At 37.0% G+C, this 17,777-nt stretch overlaps 1 protein-coding gene and 2 long non-coding RNA genes across 4 annotated transcripts; 1 reads left to right on the top strand and 2 right to left on the bottom strand.

The window, feature by feature from the left end:
- Positions 1-5,182: 5,182 nt before the first annotated feature.
- Positions 5,183-7,355, top strand: LOC122136586. The gene is made up of 3 exons (XR_006154252.1): positions 5,183-5,410; positions 6,081-6,150; positions 7,182-7,355. It is a non-coding gene; the product is annotated as an uncharacterized LOC122136586 (long non-coding RNA).
- A 1,186-nt stretch (positions 7,356-8,541) lies between these two features.
- Positions 8,542-10,364, bottom strand: LOC122136585. The gene is made up of 3 exons (XR_006154251.1): positions 10,279-10,364; positions 10,044-10,185; positions 8,542-8,637 (listed from the first exon to the last, which is right to left on the bottom strand). It is a non-coding gene; the product is annotated as an uncharacterized LOC122136585 (long non-coding RNA).
- Positions 10,365-11,670: 1,306 nt separating this feature from the next.
- On the bottom strand, positions 11,671-16,469 carry LOC109051533. Of its 2 annotated transcripts, XM_042720717.1 has the most exons (11): positions 16,214-16,469; positions 16,012-16,070; positions 15,838-15,913; positions 15,079-15,205; positions 14,825-14,985; positions 14,529-14,689; positions 14,284-14,440; positions 14,101-14,194; positions 13,916-13,982; positions 13,739-13,824; positions 11,671-13,627 (listed from the first exon to the last, which is right to left on the bottom strand). In XM_042720717.1, exons 3-11 carry the CDS (start codon positions 15,896-15,898, stop codon positions 12,859-12,861), a joined length of 1,683 nt encoding a protein of 560 aa, XP_042576651.1. In that variant the 5' UTR covers positions 15,899-15,913; positions 16,012-16,070; positions 16,214-16,469; the 3' UTR covers positions 11,671-12,858. The 2 variants fall into 2 exon arrangements, with proteins under 2 accessions (XP_042576651.1, XP_042576644.1); XM_042720710.1 differs by lacking the exon at positions 16,214-16,469 and having other exon boundaries at positions 16,012-16,206.
- Between the last annotated feature and the right edge of the window lie 1,308 nt (positions 16,470-17,777).

Raw genomic sequence — 17,777 nt, 5'->3', positions numbered from 1 at the left:
AAAAATTATATCCTGAGAAAAGTGGATTTTGAGGGGGTATACCGCCATTGACCTCCATTCATTCTGCACTCGTCCTGTGAGCGCCCTCATATGGAATCAGAGTGGAACTGCAACCAGTTCAGAGGCGGAAGTGTAGTGAGAGTGAAACTTCTGGCCATATTAGACATTCTCTGGTCTTATGATGTCCCTCACCAAATCTGAAGATGATCCGATTAAAACTGTAGGAGTAGTTCGTCAGAGTACGAGGCATGGAAATGGCAAAAACTGCACAAAAATTGTACAGGAAATTCAAAATAACATACTTCCTGTTGGGTTTTGGATTTTGTACCAAGAGACTTTTTTGTAGGTAATGTTGTGTTACACATGTGTACCGATTTTCATGCATGTACGTGAAACCTAACTTTAGGCGCATTCCGTTGAAATTTTACAGGTGGCACTATCGAGCTATTTTGCCACACCCACTTCTGAAACCTATATCAGATGTAAATTTTCGCCAGTTCTGATGTGTGCGCAAAGTTTCGTGAGTTTTGGAGCATGTTTAGGCTCTCAAAAATGCATTTCATTTCGGAGAAGAAGCGGAAGAATAATAATAAATGGAGCAATTCCAAGAGAGTCCTTGCACCACCGGTGCTCGTGCCCTAATTATGTGTTATATTCGGGGTTGTAGCTAGAAGAGATACAGCTACAGGAAACCAACAATAAATAATTTTTTCTACGTATTAGATTGTGTTTTTATTAAAGTCTACACCTACCCAAACCCTAAACCTACCCTTACAGTAATATACATTAAATGTTGTTGTTCAGCATGAGAAAAAGGACGCAATAGAGATTGCTAATGTGTCGTCATCATGACGTATTCCCAGTGGTGAACGCAAAGCATTTTGGGAAACCGCGGCACAAACATAACGCGCCAGACTTCTATGCATGGAGGGAAGAACGCTGTTATAAACTGGAATAGTCGTTCTCACGATAGAAGTGGCGTAAAGCTTAAGAACGGAATATCCTTTTATTCGTTTTCCAGCGTGGAAAAATAATAGTACAAGCCATGTTTCAGAGGTGACAAAAAGTTGACGAATGGCATGGATAACGTTAGCAGCAGTAAGGAGCCCAAGATTACCTTCGATAACACTCCACACGAAGGTGTGTTCAAAACATTTTCACAAAGGTAAGTTACAATTACTCTCTGTAAATGATATGTTGTGGGCAAATAACCAGTGTGTTTTGTTTGACTCAACCAGACCATTAGATTTGACGTTAGGCCAATGTTAACTGTTAAGTAGCATGAAATGGCTAGAAGATGAGCTTAAGTTACCAACGTACTAAAGCGTAACGTTAATCAGTTTTAAATGTTGTACATCTAGGCTACATAGCAATTTATTTGGTGACTGTGTTTGCAGGCAAACCTGCCTATTAAATGTTGGAGTGTGATCCTGACTGGACCCCTTCTCTGTACCTTGGTCGTACTTAGTTAGGTGATAGGAACGAAGACCGGTTCAAGCCCTTTTGGAGAATTATATACCATGCTCACATCTAATATGTAAATGTTTATTGTTTTCCAAAAGATTTTGTAATGTCTCTTCTCACATGTAATGATTTTTAGCCATGTCTGTAAATAAAATACACAAAGACTGAATGAAATTCTGGCTCCTTTATCTGTATTAAGGAATAATTGTGCAAAATCAGTGTTCTTTGGTTGCAAACACAAGTACATAACTTAAATAGTAGTAACAATCCAACTTAATTTCAGTTTCTTTACATATTTAACATGTAAATACATTTAAATGAATACATTTACATTATAAAAAGTCCATAGAAAACTTCGTGTGTGTATGCACTAACACTTAGTTTCGTGTAGTTGTAAATATATGGTTGCTGGAAGTTGGGCAACAGTTTGACGTCCCTTGACCAGTCGCTCTGCTCGTAAGGATCCAGTCCTTTGATTCCCTTTTTTTTCTCGTCATATCTCGTCTTTGCATTAGGATTTAGTTTTAGGCGGTATGGTCTGACAATGTTTTCTTTAGTCCGCTGCATTTTGTACGATTATATTCTGTTTTTCACGCTAATTTTTCATTATTTTCATGCCAGAACACTAGCCTGCTATGCCAGCCCAGGTAAACTGGAGAAACATACCCATAATTCTTTGCGTTCTGATGACGTTGCCGCCCAGTTGGTCACATGTCTTAGCGATCTCTATATTGATGTGCGCATGCGCAGTATACCCTGGTAGGAAAATGTGACGGGTAGGATAAAATGTCAGGACACCTGTTCTAACTAATAAGCGATATAAGCGGTTGCATATGGCCCCCGTGGCCACCAGGAGTGTCAGGAGTTCAGACAGCAATCACGGGAGCAAGGCGAGATGATGGTGGAGATTGCAACAGCACAGCACAGCTGAGCTGGAGCGTTCTCTGAAGCTGTAATTCCACAGGAATTAATTAAAAACGTTCGTGGACATGCACTGTAAGTGTCTGACAAATTGTGTGGAATGCAATGCAAGCTCAGCACATCCGTTCCTGTTTGCGAAATTGAAAGCAAAACTAAAAAGGTTTCAATACCAGCAGTTTGAGAGCTGCTGCGGCTCCCTGATGCATGCAAATTAGGCTGCATAGGCTGATGTGTAGTTATAACCATCTCTTAGCTCTGTATCATGATTGAAGAATATTTGGGTTTCTTTTTGCGCTTTGATTTGAATATTGAGAGAGTAGCCTACTTTGATTATGGTTGCACTAGAAATAACTGTTCTTTTTTTATGAACAGTGTGGAAAAAGTTCAGATAGGAAAACGCATAGCCTGCAAGTACAATTCTATAGATTCTGAAGAGACTCATGAAATCATACGAAAGAGAAGTCAGTCAGGGTTTGTTGCAAAATATTTTACAGTGCTTGAGTATTGTCTGTTATTGCATATTATAATTCATACTGAGAAAGCAGAACTGAGATGGCATTTATTGCAATATTTCAAATGCACCTGCAGACTATTTTTTCAGGCATGTTTTTCCTCAGTTAAGATTTCTTAAAATAGTGTAAAAATCTTGTCTAGTCTCATTCTTGTGAACCCTGTCTCGTGTGTTTCAGATTTTTGCCCTCACTTTGATGTTGCTTAAATCTGTTTCAACATTTTTACACTTATATTTGATTATTTTTGCATTTTAATCTGGCTTGTCATGCCAACCCAGAAAATGTATTATTTTATTATTATTATTATGTTCTCTAATGTAATTTTCATAACCAGGTGTTTTGCTTTAAGCATTACTCTCACTGAATTTTGATACATTTCATGTCAAACTTAATGTTCCATGTCAAAATTAACAGCCTACCCCAATCTAAAATAGAAAATATATTAAAATGTTGTATTAGACTATATTATTTATTTGTACATTTCTCCAACACATTTTCAGTATGGCAGACAAGACAGACGTTTATTTTAATATAAGAATGAGCCATATGCTTATGGTCTCTCTCTAGTAATGGGTCGTTCTTGGATGATTGGTTTATTTTGGGAAGAACGAGTAGTTTTGGGGAGTGATTCGTTCAGTCGCGCATGCGCAATAATCTATAGGTGTTAAATGTCGCTGTAGATTTAGCAGCACATTACTGTAAAAACCTATTAGGGCTTGGGCGCCGCGTTGCATTCTGGGACGTGGCGGCCATGTTGATGGCGTCGTGAATGTAAACACACAGCAAGTCGAACGAGAAGAAACAGAGTTGGGAGAAAGAAAAAATATGTTAAAATCGCGAAAAGGTTGTGGGATTTACAGGGATACGCTAAATAGGGATGCCAGGGATCGGTATGTGGACAAAATCGGCACTATTAACGGTTTGGATCAATATGAAAATCCCAACAAAGAGTGGAGAGCACCGACGACGAGTTGCTGCCGCACTTTTGCATTACAGATATCTTCGGCTACCTTTTTTTGTTTTGTGAGCGCCTACACTTCAGAACAGTTCCGAAGCTACAAGTCATTGGAGTCTCATGTGCAGTTCACAAATGGATGGGTTAAGGAGCTGCAGATCATAAAGCCGGCAAACAGTATACAGTAATCCGGACAAAGGTAAACTGCACTCCGCCTAGTTGCTAGTTTAGTAACCGTTAGTGCTAACAACCATTCACATGTACTTTTAACTAACTTATGTGTTTCAAAAGTTTAGTTAGTAGCTGTCAACCCTCCCGTTTTTTTTCCGGGGTTCTCATGTATTTGAGCTCTTTTCCCGCTGTCTTCCCGTTGTAGTATTTTCCTGTAAAATATCCCGTTAGCCCTTCCATCGGACTGTTGTGTCCTGTTGCTACACAGTTGCCCTTCCAGCAAAACAGATATTTTTAAACCATCGTTTTGCTTAACGTTACTTGAAAGCAACCTTAGCGTGATATTGGCCTTTTTAAGATAACAGCGTGGTTGTTGTGAGAGCAGGATTTCACACCAATGTAAGCAAAGTCACGTTAGACATAGCTTCACAATCTCGCTTAGTTAATGCAGCTGTTTTGTAGTACGAATTTTTGCTGTCAGCAGAGGGACAGCAACAGAAAGATGTAGAAATTTTCCGGTTTTTTGGATGAGTAGCCCAGGAAATTTCCCTTATTTTCAGTGTTTACTTAAGCTATATAAATTAATATTCAGATATTATACCTCACTTGGTCTCCGTGGTCGCGCCTCCAAGCAGGAAAGCAGTGGCAAGTTAATCCATTTTTTTTTCAAAGGGCGATTATGTGTTGCGCTTTTACACCCCACAGTACAGCAACGGTTTACCATGGTTGAAATAGATTTTTTAATTAATCAAATTAAGACACACGGCTGAGAGGGAGTATGTCTAAACACTGCGCAGTAGTCCGAGTAGCAGTAAAGGAGGCCATCAGCATGGCGGCCACGCCAAGTAATGACGTCACGACTCCCAAGCCCTATACTGCATTTTTATATTACAGTAATATACTGTAATTTGCATTGCATTCTGGGTAATATGGTTTGAGCGGGAACATTTTGCAGAATATTTTAGTGTTGCTGTAACCAAGCTGTAACTTGGCTGTAATATGCCAGGCAATAATACAGAATTGCTGTAAACAGCGCGTCACCTGACAGAAGACGTCACAACACAACTGCAGCAGCTCACTCACGGATATTCTCTTCTCGGTGGAAATCTGGAAGTTTGGTGAGTTACTTAAAAAATTTATCATTAGGTTTTAGGATTTTACCCTATAGTGAACATATCTTTTAGTTTGAAATGACAGTGGACGTTTAGCCGGCGAACGTTGCAAAAACACCGTTACAGAGTTAACTCGTCTAATGTTAGCGTTACCCGATGTTTCCCTGCTTGTCCCGTCAATTTAATCTAACTCGGTGAATTACACCTGATTTATTTCGACCAAACCAGACCTAGTGATTGTTGAAACGATGAAAAGACAAATCAAGATGGTTAATGTGAGTTTTATTTTGTTTCTGTCGAATTTGAATGTATCGTTAGTGTGTTTTACGATGGCCTGTGAGGTAAAATTACTGCATTTGCTAATGGAGTCTGGTAGGATCATATAATAACTAATATGTCGCTGTAGGGATCCTTTGCATTGTGTTCGATTTGAGTTTGTCACCAAGAAATTAGAGTATTATAATAGATGACTGTTTCCCGGATGACGGCTGCAGTGCGTCGCGGTCAATACCAATTTGAATAAGTTGTTGAAAAAAAAAAAAAAAAAATCGTCAAAACAAGGCTTAAAAATACTTAACTTTCATTTGCAACATAAATAGGTTATTTGGGCTTCAATAGATTGCATTTAATTTAGGCGGAAGACCCAGTGCTGTAGCGTTGTGATTGCAATGACAAATAATATTTAATTAAAAATATGTATAAAGGTATAAATTAACTTCATTAGAGTCAATATACATCTATTAGTCAAAAAAAAAAAAAACCTTTACATTTTTTTTAGAAGCAGAATCTTCTCATTCAAATAATAAATATGCAGTGGAAAAGTATTTTAAGAGAGAAAATGATCACTGACGATATTTAACGAGTTGTACTCCTTATACTCATGTTTTATGTATAGTAGTTAATTCATATTCTGTACTTTGATTCATGTTGTTTTAATATGTTTAGGTCAGGGCAACCCAGGCAGACATTGAGGCACAGCAGGTGATACCAGACACACCCAGGCTCATTATTCTTGGTAAGTATGTGGTTTTTCACTACAATTTATTATTTATGTACACACACACACACACACACACACACTAATACATATCATACACACAGGAACACACTAACATACATACTCATGCACTTTGTACACTCACTCACACAAACTCAGACACTCTCAAAGATACTAATATATATACATACACACACACATACCTACTCACACACTCTCACAGACACTCACACATACATGCTCATTCACCCACACACTCACACATTCACATACATACTCATACAAACACTCACACATATGCATACTCATAAACACTCTCATAAACACTCACACATACAAGCTCATATTCACTATCATACACCCACTTACTTACACATACTCACAAATATAATCAAACAGTATTCACACTCACAGATGTTTTGTACAGCTACTCTCATATACACTCACACACACACAAACATACTCATACACACATATACTGTACTAACAGATGTTTGTACAACTACACACACATATACACACACATACATATATACATATATTCATATAAACACACTGACACATTCTCACAGACACTCACACATACACACTTATATTCACTCATACACTATCTCACTCACACATGCAAACACGTACATATACTGTACATACTTACAGATGGTTGTACAGCTACACATTCATATACACTCACACATACACATTCACACGCATACACCCTCTCACTCACATATTCACATACACACAAACTTACTAATATAAACACACACATATAGTCATACACCCACTCACACATACACAGAAACATACTCATACACACTCACTCTTACACACAAACACTCACTCTCACACACACAGCTGTATCAACATAAGTTTTTTTATTCACAGACAACATTTTATTCACTGCACATACATATACTCGATGAATGTGTACAAACAGTCATGTGTAAATTGCACCATTTAAGAATGGAGTTAATTTATGGACTTTGTTGATAATGATGTTTTGAAATAAAACATTGTAGGTAATTAACATTTTGTTCTTTTATTTTCAGGACATTCAATTATGACAGCATCCAGGTGAATGCTATCCATTGAGGGAAACGTTCTCTTGACACTGGACAGCAGTGACAAATTTATAACCACCTTTGCAGTGCTGTTTGCAAGCTACTACATTTCAACATCGAGTACCAGGAGTCTGCTGCTTGTACTTTAGAGCTTGTTCAGAGGCAAGTGAATTTCTTTCTGCATTTCGCTTTTGTATTGTATTTAAATCATGTGTGCAACAGTTACTGGTTACTAACATCTTTTAATTATCTTCTTTTGTGTTTAACAGAAGGAAGAAATTCATACAGGCTTGGAACAACATGAGGCCGAGTAAATGATGCCAGAATTTACATTTTTGGGTCAACTAATCCTTTAAACGCCATTAATACCTGTAAATTGCTGATGCACTGAACATGCAATGGTTTTAAATGAAATGGTTTTAACAGTTTAATTTTTGAATAAAACATTTTTGACAAGAACATTGTTTGAGTTGTCTTTTGCTTTGCACAGGTATTCTGAAGTATAATTATAATATTACTTCCTATAGATTTTATATACTGTAATAACTACATATTATAATTATAATATTAACATTATTAGTAATTATTTTGAAAATTATAGTAATATTTAGCAGTAATGAATCAATATAGATATTGCAGTACAATACCGTATTATTAATTACAGCAGAAGCAGACTAAAATGAGAAAATGTTGTGAAAATACAGTCAAATACTGTTTTGTACAATTACAGTACTGGCATTGTGTACTGTAAATTGAATTACAGTATAATTACTGTAAAACATAATACAGTAACTTGCTGGCAACCGTGCTGCCAGTACTGTACTGTAAAAATACAAGAAAATAGTTAACAGTGTGCTGTACTGGTACTAGTAGTTCTGTTTCAGTCAATGCAGTCTGTGCCGGAAAGAGAATTGATTAGTTCATCTCTCGAGTCTTCGGGTTTTTCGAGTCGTTCATTCATCACGTGACAGACCCATAAGCGTTAACCTATGCAGTCAAAGACGGAAAGAGACTTAATAATAACCAACTCGTTATTGTTACAACATTCAGTGTATGGAAAATAACCATCATGACAGAAATTCACACATTTATAAACTGTAAGAAGTAAAAATCTACTATTTGAGACCATAAACGCAGTATGTGTAAGAGTAAATAATAATTATAATAATGATGATAATGAATATCCAATGCTGTCACGTCTGGTGAAAAAAGAATGAACAATAGATTAAAGCCTTTTATACAGTCTATGGTTAAAGCTTATGGGGCTGTCACGTGATGAAGGAACGACTCACCCTGCGTTCCATTCGGAAGGGCTCATCCCTATGCCCTAATCCCTTCATACCCTCCGGAGTGAGAGCTTCGAAGGGTTGAAGGGTGTAAGGGACCAAACAACAGTTTCTTGAAATGCCCTTCTGCGTCATTATCACGTGGCCACACGGAGGCGCTGTCATCATCAGAATCAGAATGAGCTTTATTGCCAGGTATGTTTACACATACTACGAGGAATTTGTTTTAGTGACAGAAGCTCCACAGTGCAACAGAATGACAGTGACAAGACAGGACACATAAAATAATAATATAAAAATATACAAAATAGACAATGTACAAAAAAGCAAAAACAAAATATATAATATAGACAATTATGTACAGGTATGATATGTGCAAATTTGAAATGTAAATAAGTATGTGTGTTAAATAAATAATGTATAATAGTGTTGTGTGTTCCACGTGCATCATTGAAAGAATCTGCGCAAAGGATCATGGGAGCCCGAAGTGTCCATCAGCTGTACCCTTCGAAATCCTTCATTCCGAAGGGTTCTTTGAAGTGGCCAGTTTTGAGCACTTCGGTTTGGTACAACCTCTCAATATGGCGGCCATGATTGTTTTCACTCCAAAGTGCCCTTCGGAGGGTGATATATCCCGTTTGGAACACACCGCCAAATGCGAGGACTTGATAGATGAACTAATCAATTCTCTTTCCGGCTCAGACTGCATTGACTGAAACAGAACTACTAGTACCAGTACAGCACCTATAGAATATTGTGCATGCGCGACTGAACGATCCACTCCCTGTGATGACTTTTTCTTCCCGAGTCACATTAAAGATTCGTTCAAAATGAATAAATCGTTCAAGAACGGCCCATTACTAGCTGTGAGGTGATCTAATCATACTGAAGAATCAGGTAAACAATAAATGAATCTTTTCTGATTCTTATAGCATTATAGTTTTGTATTGTTTGTAGTGTGGTATTGTTTTGTATTGTATGTAGTGTAACATGTAACATTTTAATTATATCTTGATAAAATGAACAAAATGACTCAAAAAGATTCACTCATTTTGCTGAATGAGACTCAAAGGTCTGAGTCTGTAAAATGATCCGAACTTCCCATCACTAATATATATATATATATATATATATATATATATATATATATATATATATATATATATATATGTTGAGCATGATTTTCAATCATCCTTGTTGATCCAGGAATGTCATTCCAATCAACCAATCAGAACTGAGAGAAAACTTTTCAGGAAATTTCAGTTTTAGGCTTACAATCAGGATTAGGTGCTTCTGCATCCTTGTTAATCAGCTATCATTTCCCTCTGATTTTAGGAATAAATTATGGGTAAGATTATGTTTTGGGGTAGGGATTGGGTTAAGTCTGTATTTTTTAACAGTAATGTTGATCCAGGATCAACAAAAGATGTTGATCCCGGAACATGTCTTACTTGGCAAAATCACGCCGACCATATATTATAATTTTAGAACTAAAAAGCATGCAAATTCTACAAATCGCATGGAGAGGGATTAACAGGAGCTTATAGACAACATTTATACTCACTGAAGTCTGTAGTCAAACATTTGATCTTTCCAGAAGTGTAGTATTGAAGATCTCTGTTGCAACAAACCCTTCCACTGTAATGTTGCACTCACAATTGTCACTGTGATGATTTCTCTCAAAGATGCATGTATACTTTTCAAACCTGCAATTCAAGAGATATTTGTGTCAACTGATTGCTAAATGAACAGCAGTATATTTAGTTATAGAGGAACTACAGGCCTGTACAAACACTCACATATCGAATACAAGATGTGTGATGTTGAGTTTGTGTCCAGAGCAGCTTTGGAGACGCTCAGAGGAGAGACTGCATTTCATTTCTGTCAAGTCCTCCTTTGTGGGCTCTACAGTGATTGGAAAATAAAAGACTGGGTGAAATCACTATCACAAATGAGCACAGCAGAAGTTTGCTTTGGAAAAGTAAAAGTGGTTTAACACTGAAACACTGTGTAAAATGTATGAAGGATCCATGGGCCAAAATTAATTTGGAGAAGATCAAGTAACAATTTATGTCTGGATTATTATTTTGTGATCAAATCAATGAATTGTTATCTGAATCATCAGGTTTTCTAGTTTAATTTGATGCATACTATTTCACAACATTTTCATCATTGGGAGCCACAAACATGAGGCTACATAGAAAAGAACGGTGTGTAGAGTTACTGTCACGGAACTGCTGCTGTGTAGGAGCGAGGAGCAAAGGAGCGAGGAGACGTAGGAGAATTTTACCATAATTTAATAATCAAAAGGAAACAGAAACACACACGTGGCGAGGATGACATGAACGATTCCAGACAAGGGAGAACAGAACAGCCTCGAACTCAAATAGGGCAGATAACGAGGGGCAGACAGGTGACGAGGATAACTAATAACAAATAATGACAAACAGGAACACACACGTGACAGTTACATTTGACACATCTGTGACATATATAAATACATACATACATACACACGCTATGTTTTCAGGGTTTAGAGACTGTGTTTTAAAGCCACAACAAAGTGCCTGGCAGAACAGTGTGATGATGATCTGACTCAGAAGAACTGTGGAAAACATCGTGATAGTGCTGTAGAAAGAAGAAAGCTGAAAGATTTCCAAAGTAAACATACGGTTTCACTCACAAAAACACAAAATGACCAGTTATAGCTGTTTAAACCCTACACATAGCAGAACATGCGGGACTAAGTTTCGTTATTTGGGACAGCAGGACTGACCTTTTTTGGTGCTTCCCGCGTTTAGAGAAGTTCTTCTTTATAAGTGAGATTAGGCAATTATGGGGCAACAACAGAAACCAGTAGAAATGTCTGATGTCATTTCAGTTGTCGTGACTTCACACAAACGCCCAGCAGATGGCGCTGCAATCATCCAAATGACTAATCTATAAATGCTGCGTATGTCATTCATATCGCATTGTATTACAGTACCACTTTCTAGAGAACAAAGCTGTCCCTTGTTCAGACATACCTGCGTAAATCATCATTCGTTAATAAAGTGTAAATGTCTCAACATGCACTTCAGTGTATGACGTCACGTTCCATGGAAATACAAATTAGCTTCCTGGTTCATTAAAAAAAAAACCCTTCATGGCACACAGCATAAAACAAAAGAAATTCCCCTGAAGGCCTTCGGTTGCAGACTCTGTTTCAACATTCTGAGGTTTTATTTTAGAAAGGTAAAAACAAGGGCGTACATTTACATTGCTCTTTTTGAGAAGTGCTTTCTTTTTTGTTAGAATGCCATTGTGTAAGTGTATAATGATATAATGATTACATACAAAAATAATAAATTGTTTCTTGCACGTACCAATTATCTGTTTGACAGCATAGTAACTGTACACAGGCTGACAATAACTGTTTATGAACTGAACGTGCTGAGTGGAGTCTTTGAAGAGGAAACCATTTTGTTGTTGACGATAGCAAAACAATAAAGAAAAGTGTCATCTACATTTAAATGTATCATATATACAAACATATCTTTTTTTTTGTTGAAACAACATCCTATAGAAAAATACAAGTTCTATTCACAGACTGAGACAGCAAGTATAGACCCTCTAATAATGCCATTAGCAAATGTCGTATAATGTAATAAAAATGTCAATGCCAAGAAAAATAATGCATGACTTCCAAGAGAATTTAAGTCACTGTATAACCCCTTATTGTTGTAAGAGTGGATCCTGGATTTAGTTATTAAACAAAGTTTCTTATTACTGGTAATACTGTAGAGATCAAAAGTTAAAATGTAAAAAAACCCATCATTTGTTTTCACAGCATTATTAAATCGAATAAGAACTGTATTGTTATCATGCCTTTAAAATTTGCCTTTGCAAATTTGACTTGGTGTCACTTATGGCACTGTGTGTAAAATAAAAGATTATAAATACGTATGAATAACAAGAATAGTAACTGTATATGATCTCAACAAGCATTTAAAGGGATTCTCCACCTAAAAAAATGAATATTCTCTGATCGTTTACTAACATATACTTGCATTATATGGACTCACTGAGATGGATTATTCTTCTAAAAATCTGTGTTTGTGTTCCTCAGAAGAACGAAAGTCATCTGGGACAAAATGAGATCATTGTAATGGGTGGAGAATCCTTTTGAGGCATTTTTCAACATAATATTGCAGAAGTAGCTAGCAAAACCTAAATTCAAGGCCTTGGCTTTAAGTCTGTACAAACAATGAACAAAGTTCGCATAGTCCTTATTACTGGTCATATTTTCAGATTAATAATTCATTGTAACTGTAGACATTGCAGGCAAAAAAGAATGAAAGGTTTCGGGCATGCACTTATCTTTTGTTTTTACAGCCCAGTTAAACACACTGATATGAATTGTCCATTGGAATAACGGATGAGAAATGCAAAGAACTTTGCTGCACAGATGTGGGATCTTGGCCGGTGCTGTGTGGGAATTTCAAAGCTCCACATGCATTAAGGGCTTGTTCAATACTGATGTTTGTGCTCCACTGTCCTTCTGTGCTCTTTGTTAAGCCTTGAAAAGCCTGATATCCTTCATCACTTGGTGTGACATTGCCATCATCCAGAATCAGAGGAGGATAGAGTGGATTTGTGCTGGTGATGAGATTTTTCATGATGGATTTCTCATCAGCACCAACACCTTTTGAAAGGTTCACACAAACATCTGGATCATTTCCCTTTTCCAAAAGACTGAAGTCCTGATATGGGCTTTCCAGAGTATCATTAGTGGGAGCGTTAAACTGGATATCTCTTGTATCCAGGAATACAGAATCATCAGTGGATGATTCCAAATATGACTTATTGCTGAAAACAGATGAGCCAGAGCAATTGCCCGAATCTCGGTTTGCACGGTTGTGTTCTCTTGAGGAACTGATACCGTTAACACTCTTGTATGACATGCCCATAGCAACCGGATTGTTGGGGGGGAACAGTGATCTGTTGTTTGGGATTGGATGCGATTCAAACAACTTATCCAAGGCATCCACAACTCGTAATGCAATGTTGGTGGTGCTATCAGGGCCAGCCTGGCCATAATCCACAGGCGCTGACTCAACACTGTGGGAACTTTTTTCATTGTATGTATCTACTGATAATGCTGAGATCCTGTAGAGAGACAAACATGTTGTGTCATTATTAATCAGAATTAGAATGACGCCAGTCTGTCATGTGTTTCTGATGTTTTGGGGGAAAAAAAGAACAAACAAGCAAACATACAATTTCTTATCCTCCTGAAGGTCCAGTGTTGGAATCTCTGCTTGGATTGGAGAGAACTTTGTAACAGATGGAGGCAAAATATGACCCTATTAAACATGAGAAAAAAAATATTATTTTGATCCACATTATGATGAAATATAAACATTATTGAAGGTTATTGCAGGATCTTTCTCCCACCTTCTCCTCTCCAAGATTGCCATCTATTTTTGGCTTGGAGACTTTGTCCCACCAATTCGTCTTCATTCTGTAATGAAGAAGTTAAGTGTGTCAGAACTGAATTTTTCAAGGATGCATGAAGGAAGAGCATAAATGTCAAATGTTTTGTTATCGAATGATGGAAAACCACAAAACAGAGAACTCGCCTCAAAATGCAGATGAAGATAATACTAATGATGACGATTAAACCAACACAGAGAGATGGAATAATTATTTTGGCTATTTCAGTTGGGGATGAGGCTGTAAAACATGCAGTAGATTGATCAGCATTATTTAAGACTATTAACACACATGCAATAATGAATTTGAGACAATCTAGATAGACTTACAGGTGGTGAACTCAACTGTTGCGCTCTGGTCACTAGGTATACTATGATCATTATAGTCAGTGCTCATTGTTGCTGTCAGAATGTAGTTGGTATTTGGCAGGAGATTTTTGGCCACAATCTCATAGGATCTCACAGTGTTCGGCACTGTCTTGGATATCTGTATGAACATATTTATAAATATATATGCATTAATATATAGATAATATGGTTCATATTATCTATATATCATATACCGTCTTCCCTACATCTTTGTGTCCTCCTTTGATGCCATAGGTCAGATTTATTCTCAAGCCTTCAAAAAAATTTCCTGCTACCAAACCATGTTTTTCATACTGGTCATCCCAAGTTACATTAAAGTTTCCATTTTCAGTCTTCTGCACTGATAAGACTGGACTTTTAGGTTTGACTACAGAAAATAGAAAACATATGTAAATGTGTCAGATAAGGCTGGATGAAACTGAAGAGCATGCAAATCCTACTTTATCCATGAAATAATAAGGAAAAATATTAGCAAGAACTTATAAACAACATTTATACTCACTGAAGTCTGAAGTCATGAATGTTTTGTATAATAAAACATTTGATCCTTCCAGAAGTGTAGTATTGAAGATCTCTGTTGCAACAAACCCTTCCACTGTAACGTTGCACTCACAATTGTCACTGTAATGATTTCTCTCAAAGATGCATGTATACTTTTCAAACCTGCCATTCAAGAGATATTTGTGTCAACTGATTGCTAAATGAACAGCAGAATATTTAGTTATAGAGGAACTACAGGCCTGTACAAACACTCACGTATTGAATACAGGATGTGTGATGTTGAGTTTGTGTCCAGAGCAGCTTTGGAGACGCTCAGAGGAGAGACTGCATTTCATTTCTGTCTCATAGTCATTAAAACACTTCAAGTCCTCCTTGGTGGGCTCTACAGTGATTTTAAAGTTTTGAATAAAAAGCAAATTATATCACACATGACCAATGTAAACAGTTGTTTTGTAAAAATAACAGTAGTTATTACAGTAAAACATGGTGTAAAAAAAGGAGCCACATTACAAAATTTTGAGGTATGAAAGTAAAAGTAAAATATTCGACAGAACTGGTGTCGTCTAAATCAGCACGTTCTTTAATTTATACAAAAAAAAAAAAAAACACCCACGTCAGCTTTTCATCAACATGTTTTAAATAAAGAAATTAACGAACAAATGAATAAAAATATCATGTCTAAGCCGATGGGGAAGTTTGTAACACCTTCCTGTAACCAGGGGCGTTGCACAAGATCCTGGGCCCTATGCATAGGCAGTCTTTATGGGCCCTCATGAAAATATCCAGGTAAAATAAAATATATTCCAGACTTTTCAAGGGCCCTCTCTTCCTTTGGGGCCCTGGTAATCAGTACTGGTTTTACCCCCAGTCCAGTGCCCCTGCCTGTAACTATACTTCTACTGAAGCTCATTTGTCTTCACACAATTGTGAGAGTGGCATCAGCATATAAATATAGAGATTTTATATCTAAGTAACGTTATACATAAAGAGAAAAAAACAACTACAAACACTTACCGTAACACAATGCAATACAGATGAGTGTGAGGAAGATCTGACACTTAAATGTGGAAAACATCTTGTAGCCTACGTCCTATAACAAAAACAAATATCATCTCATACATCTCCAAACAATTACACGTTACAAACTAAAACTATTCCTCGCAAAATATAGACGAAACGTTTTCATACCTTTAGACTGTATTTTACAGTGCGTTGCCTGTAAGAAACCGAGTTTAGGCTACTAACCACTGTAAAGGCAAATTAAACAGTTAAATACGGTTTCAGTCACAACCACACACAGCAAGTAGTTTAATCCAGCTTCATATTCATATGAGCATATGCTTCCCTATTCGCAAAATGGAACTCGTGAAAAAGGGCGTTTCGAACTTTCCTGGAATACACGCAGCAGTTCCGTCGTTCCACTGACTCCCGTCCTGCTCGAGCCTCCGCTGTTCCTCACAGACGCGCGCTCACACTGATCTCTAGCCTGCTCAAACACCACACCGGAATTCCACGGAAAACCCTCCGTTTCCACGTCAAAGATAAACAAGCAAGAATAATCTTCGTTATAACGTGTTATTTATGAGTCAGTCAAACGCAAAGGGGATCATTATACAAAGCTCGCAAAAGGAACCGCAAAATGAGAGTGCATTTCAGAGACACTTTTTACGCAGTTTCAGTTCCTCTGTACTTATGTCAGTTCCATGTCAAAATTAATAGCCTATCCCATTCTAAAAAAGAAAATATATCATAATGTTATATTATTTATTTGTACATTTCTTCAACACATTTTCAGTATGGCAGACAAGACAGAGAGGTTTATTTTAAAAACAGAATAAGCCATGGTCTCTCTCTCTCTCTCTCTCTCTCTCTCTCTCTCTCTCTCTCTCCCTCTCTCTCTATTCAATTCAATTCAATTCAATTCAATTTATCTTTATTTGTATGTCTGTGGAACAGCAGATTGTTGCCAAAGCAGCAAGAGAGAGAGAGAGAGAGAGAGAAAATTTTTTATGTCCTTATTTGACTTTTTTTGTATTTTATTACACACACACACACACACACACACACACACACACACACACACACACACACACAAAACAAAAACAAAAACAATAGTAAATACATGGTAAATATTTACAGAGAGCACTGAAAAGAAAAGGGGGTTTAGCCATTGTCCCCCATAATATGGCAGGAGGATACATACTGCGCTGCTAGGTGGATACACTTTTCTTTCTCTCCCAAAATATAACAGAGTTTGTCTATGTGGCTCGCTTGCTGGAATTCAGGCACAATTTGAGCTATTTGGGTAAAAAAAAGTGTCTCTAATGTGTTTATATTTGCTGCAGTGTGTGAGGAAGTGTAGTTCGTCCTCTATGAGTCCCTCTGTGCAGTGAGAACACAGTCGGGGCTTTCTCTCTCTCCAGCTCTGTTTGTCTCTCTCTCTCTCTCTCTCTCTCTCCACACACACACACACACACACACACACACACACACAGACAGTTTCACAGTTTAGGTGTTAATTGGCATGACACACATTTGATTTTTGTAAATTTGTATTGCCAGTGCAAGAAAGGAGTAGTACAAATTAATATAAAGAAAAGAACAAAAACAGAAATTAAGAGTAATACAATAAACAATAAGAAATACATTAAAGCTTAAAAGAGCATTACACTGGAATTTGTTTTTTTTTTTCATCCAGCTAAAAAAATTTAGGGTAATAATTCACATCTATATTTTTAACTTGAGCCAATGAAAAAGAAATAACTTGCCCTTAGGGGTAGTTAAAAAATATAGATGTGAATCATTACCCTAAATTTTCTTGTTTGGATGAATGAAACATTTTTTTCAGTGTGTATATCTATAAATGTATGATAAAAGTTTTCCTGAATTTGTGAGTATTTTGTGCATTCTGCGAGAAAGTGCAGCTCTGTCTCGATTTTGTCTGGATTCAGTGT

This window comes from Cyprinus carpio, chromosome A3 (assembly GCF_018340385.1).
Source record: "Cyprinus carpio isolate SPL01 chromosome A3, ASM1834038v1, whole genome shotgun sequence".
NCBI classification, from domain to species: Eukaryota; Metazoa; Chordata; class Actinopteri; order Cypriniformes; family Cyprinidae; genus Cyprinus; species Cyprinus carpio.
This window is presented reverse-complemented; position numbering and strand designations above follow the sequence as displayed.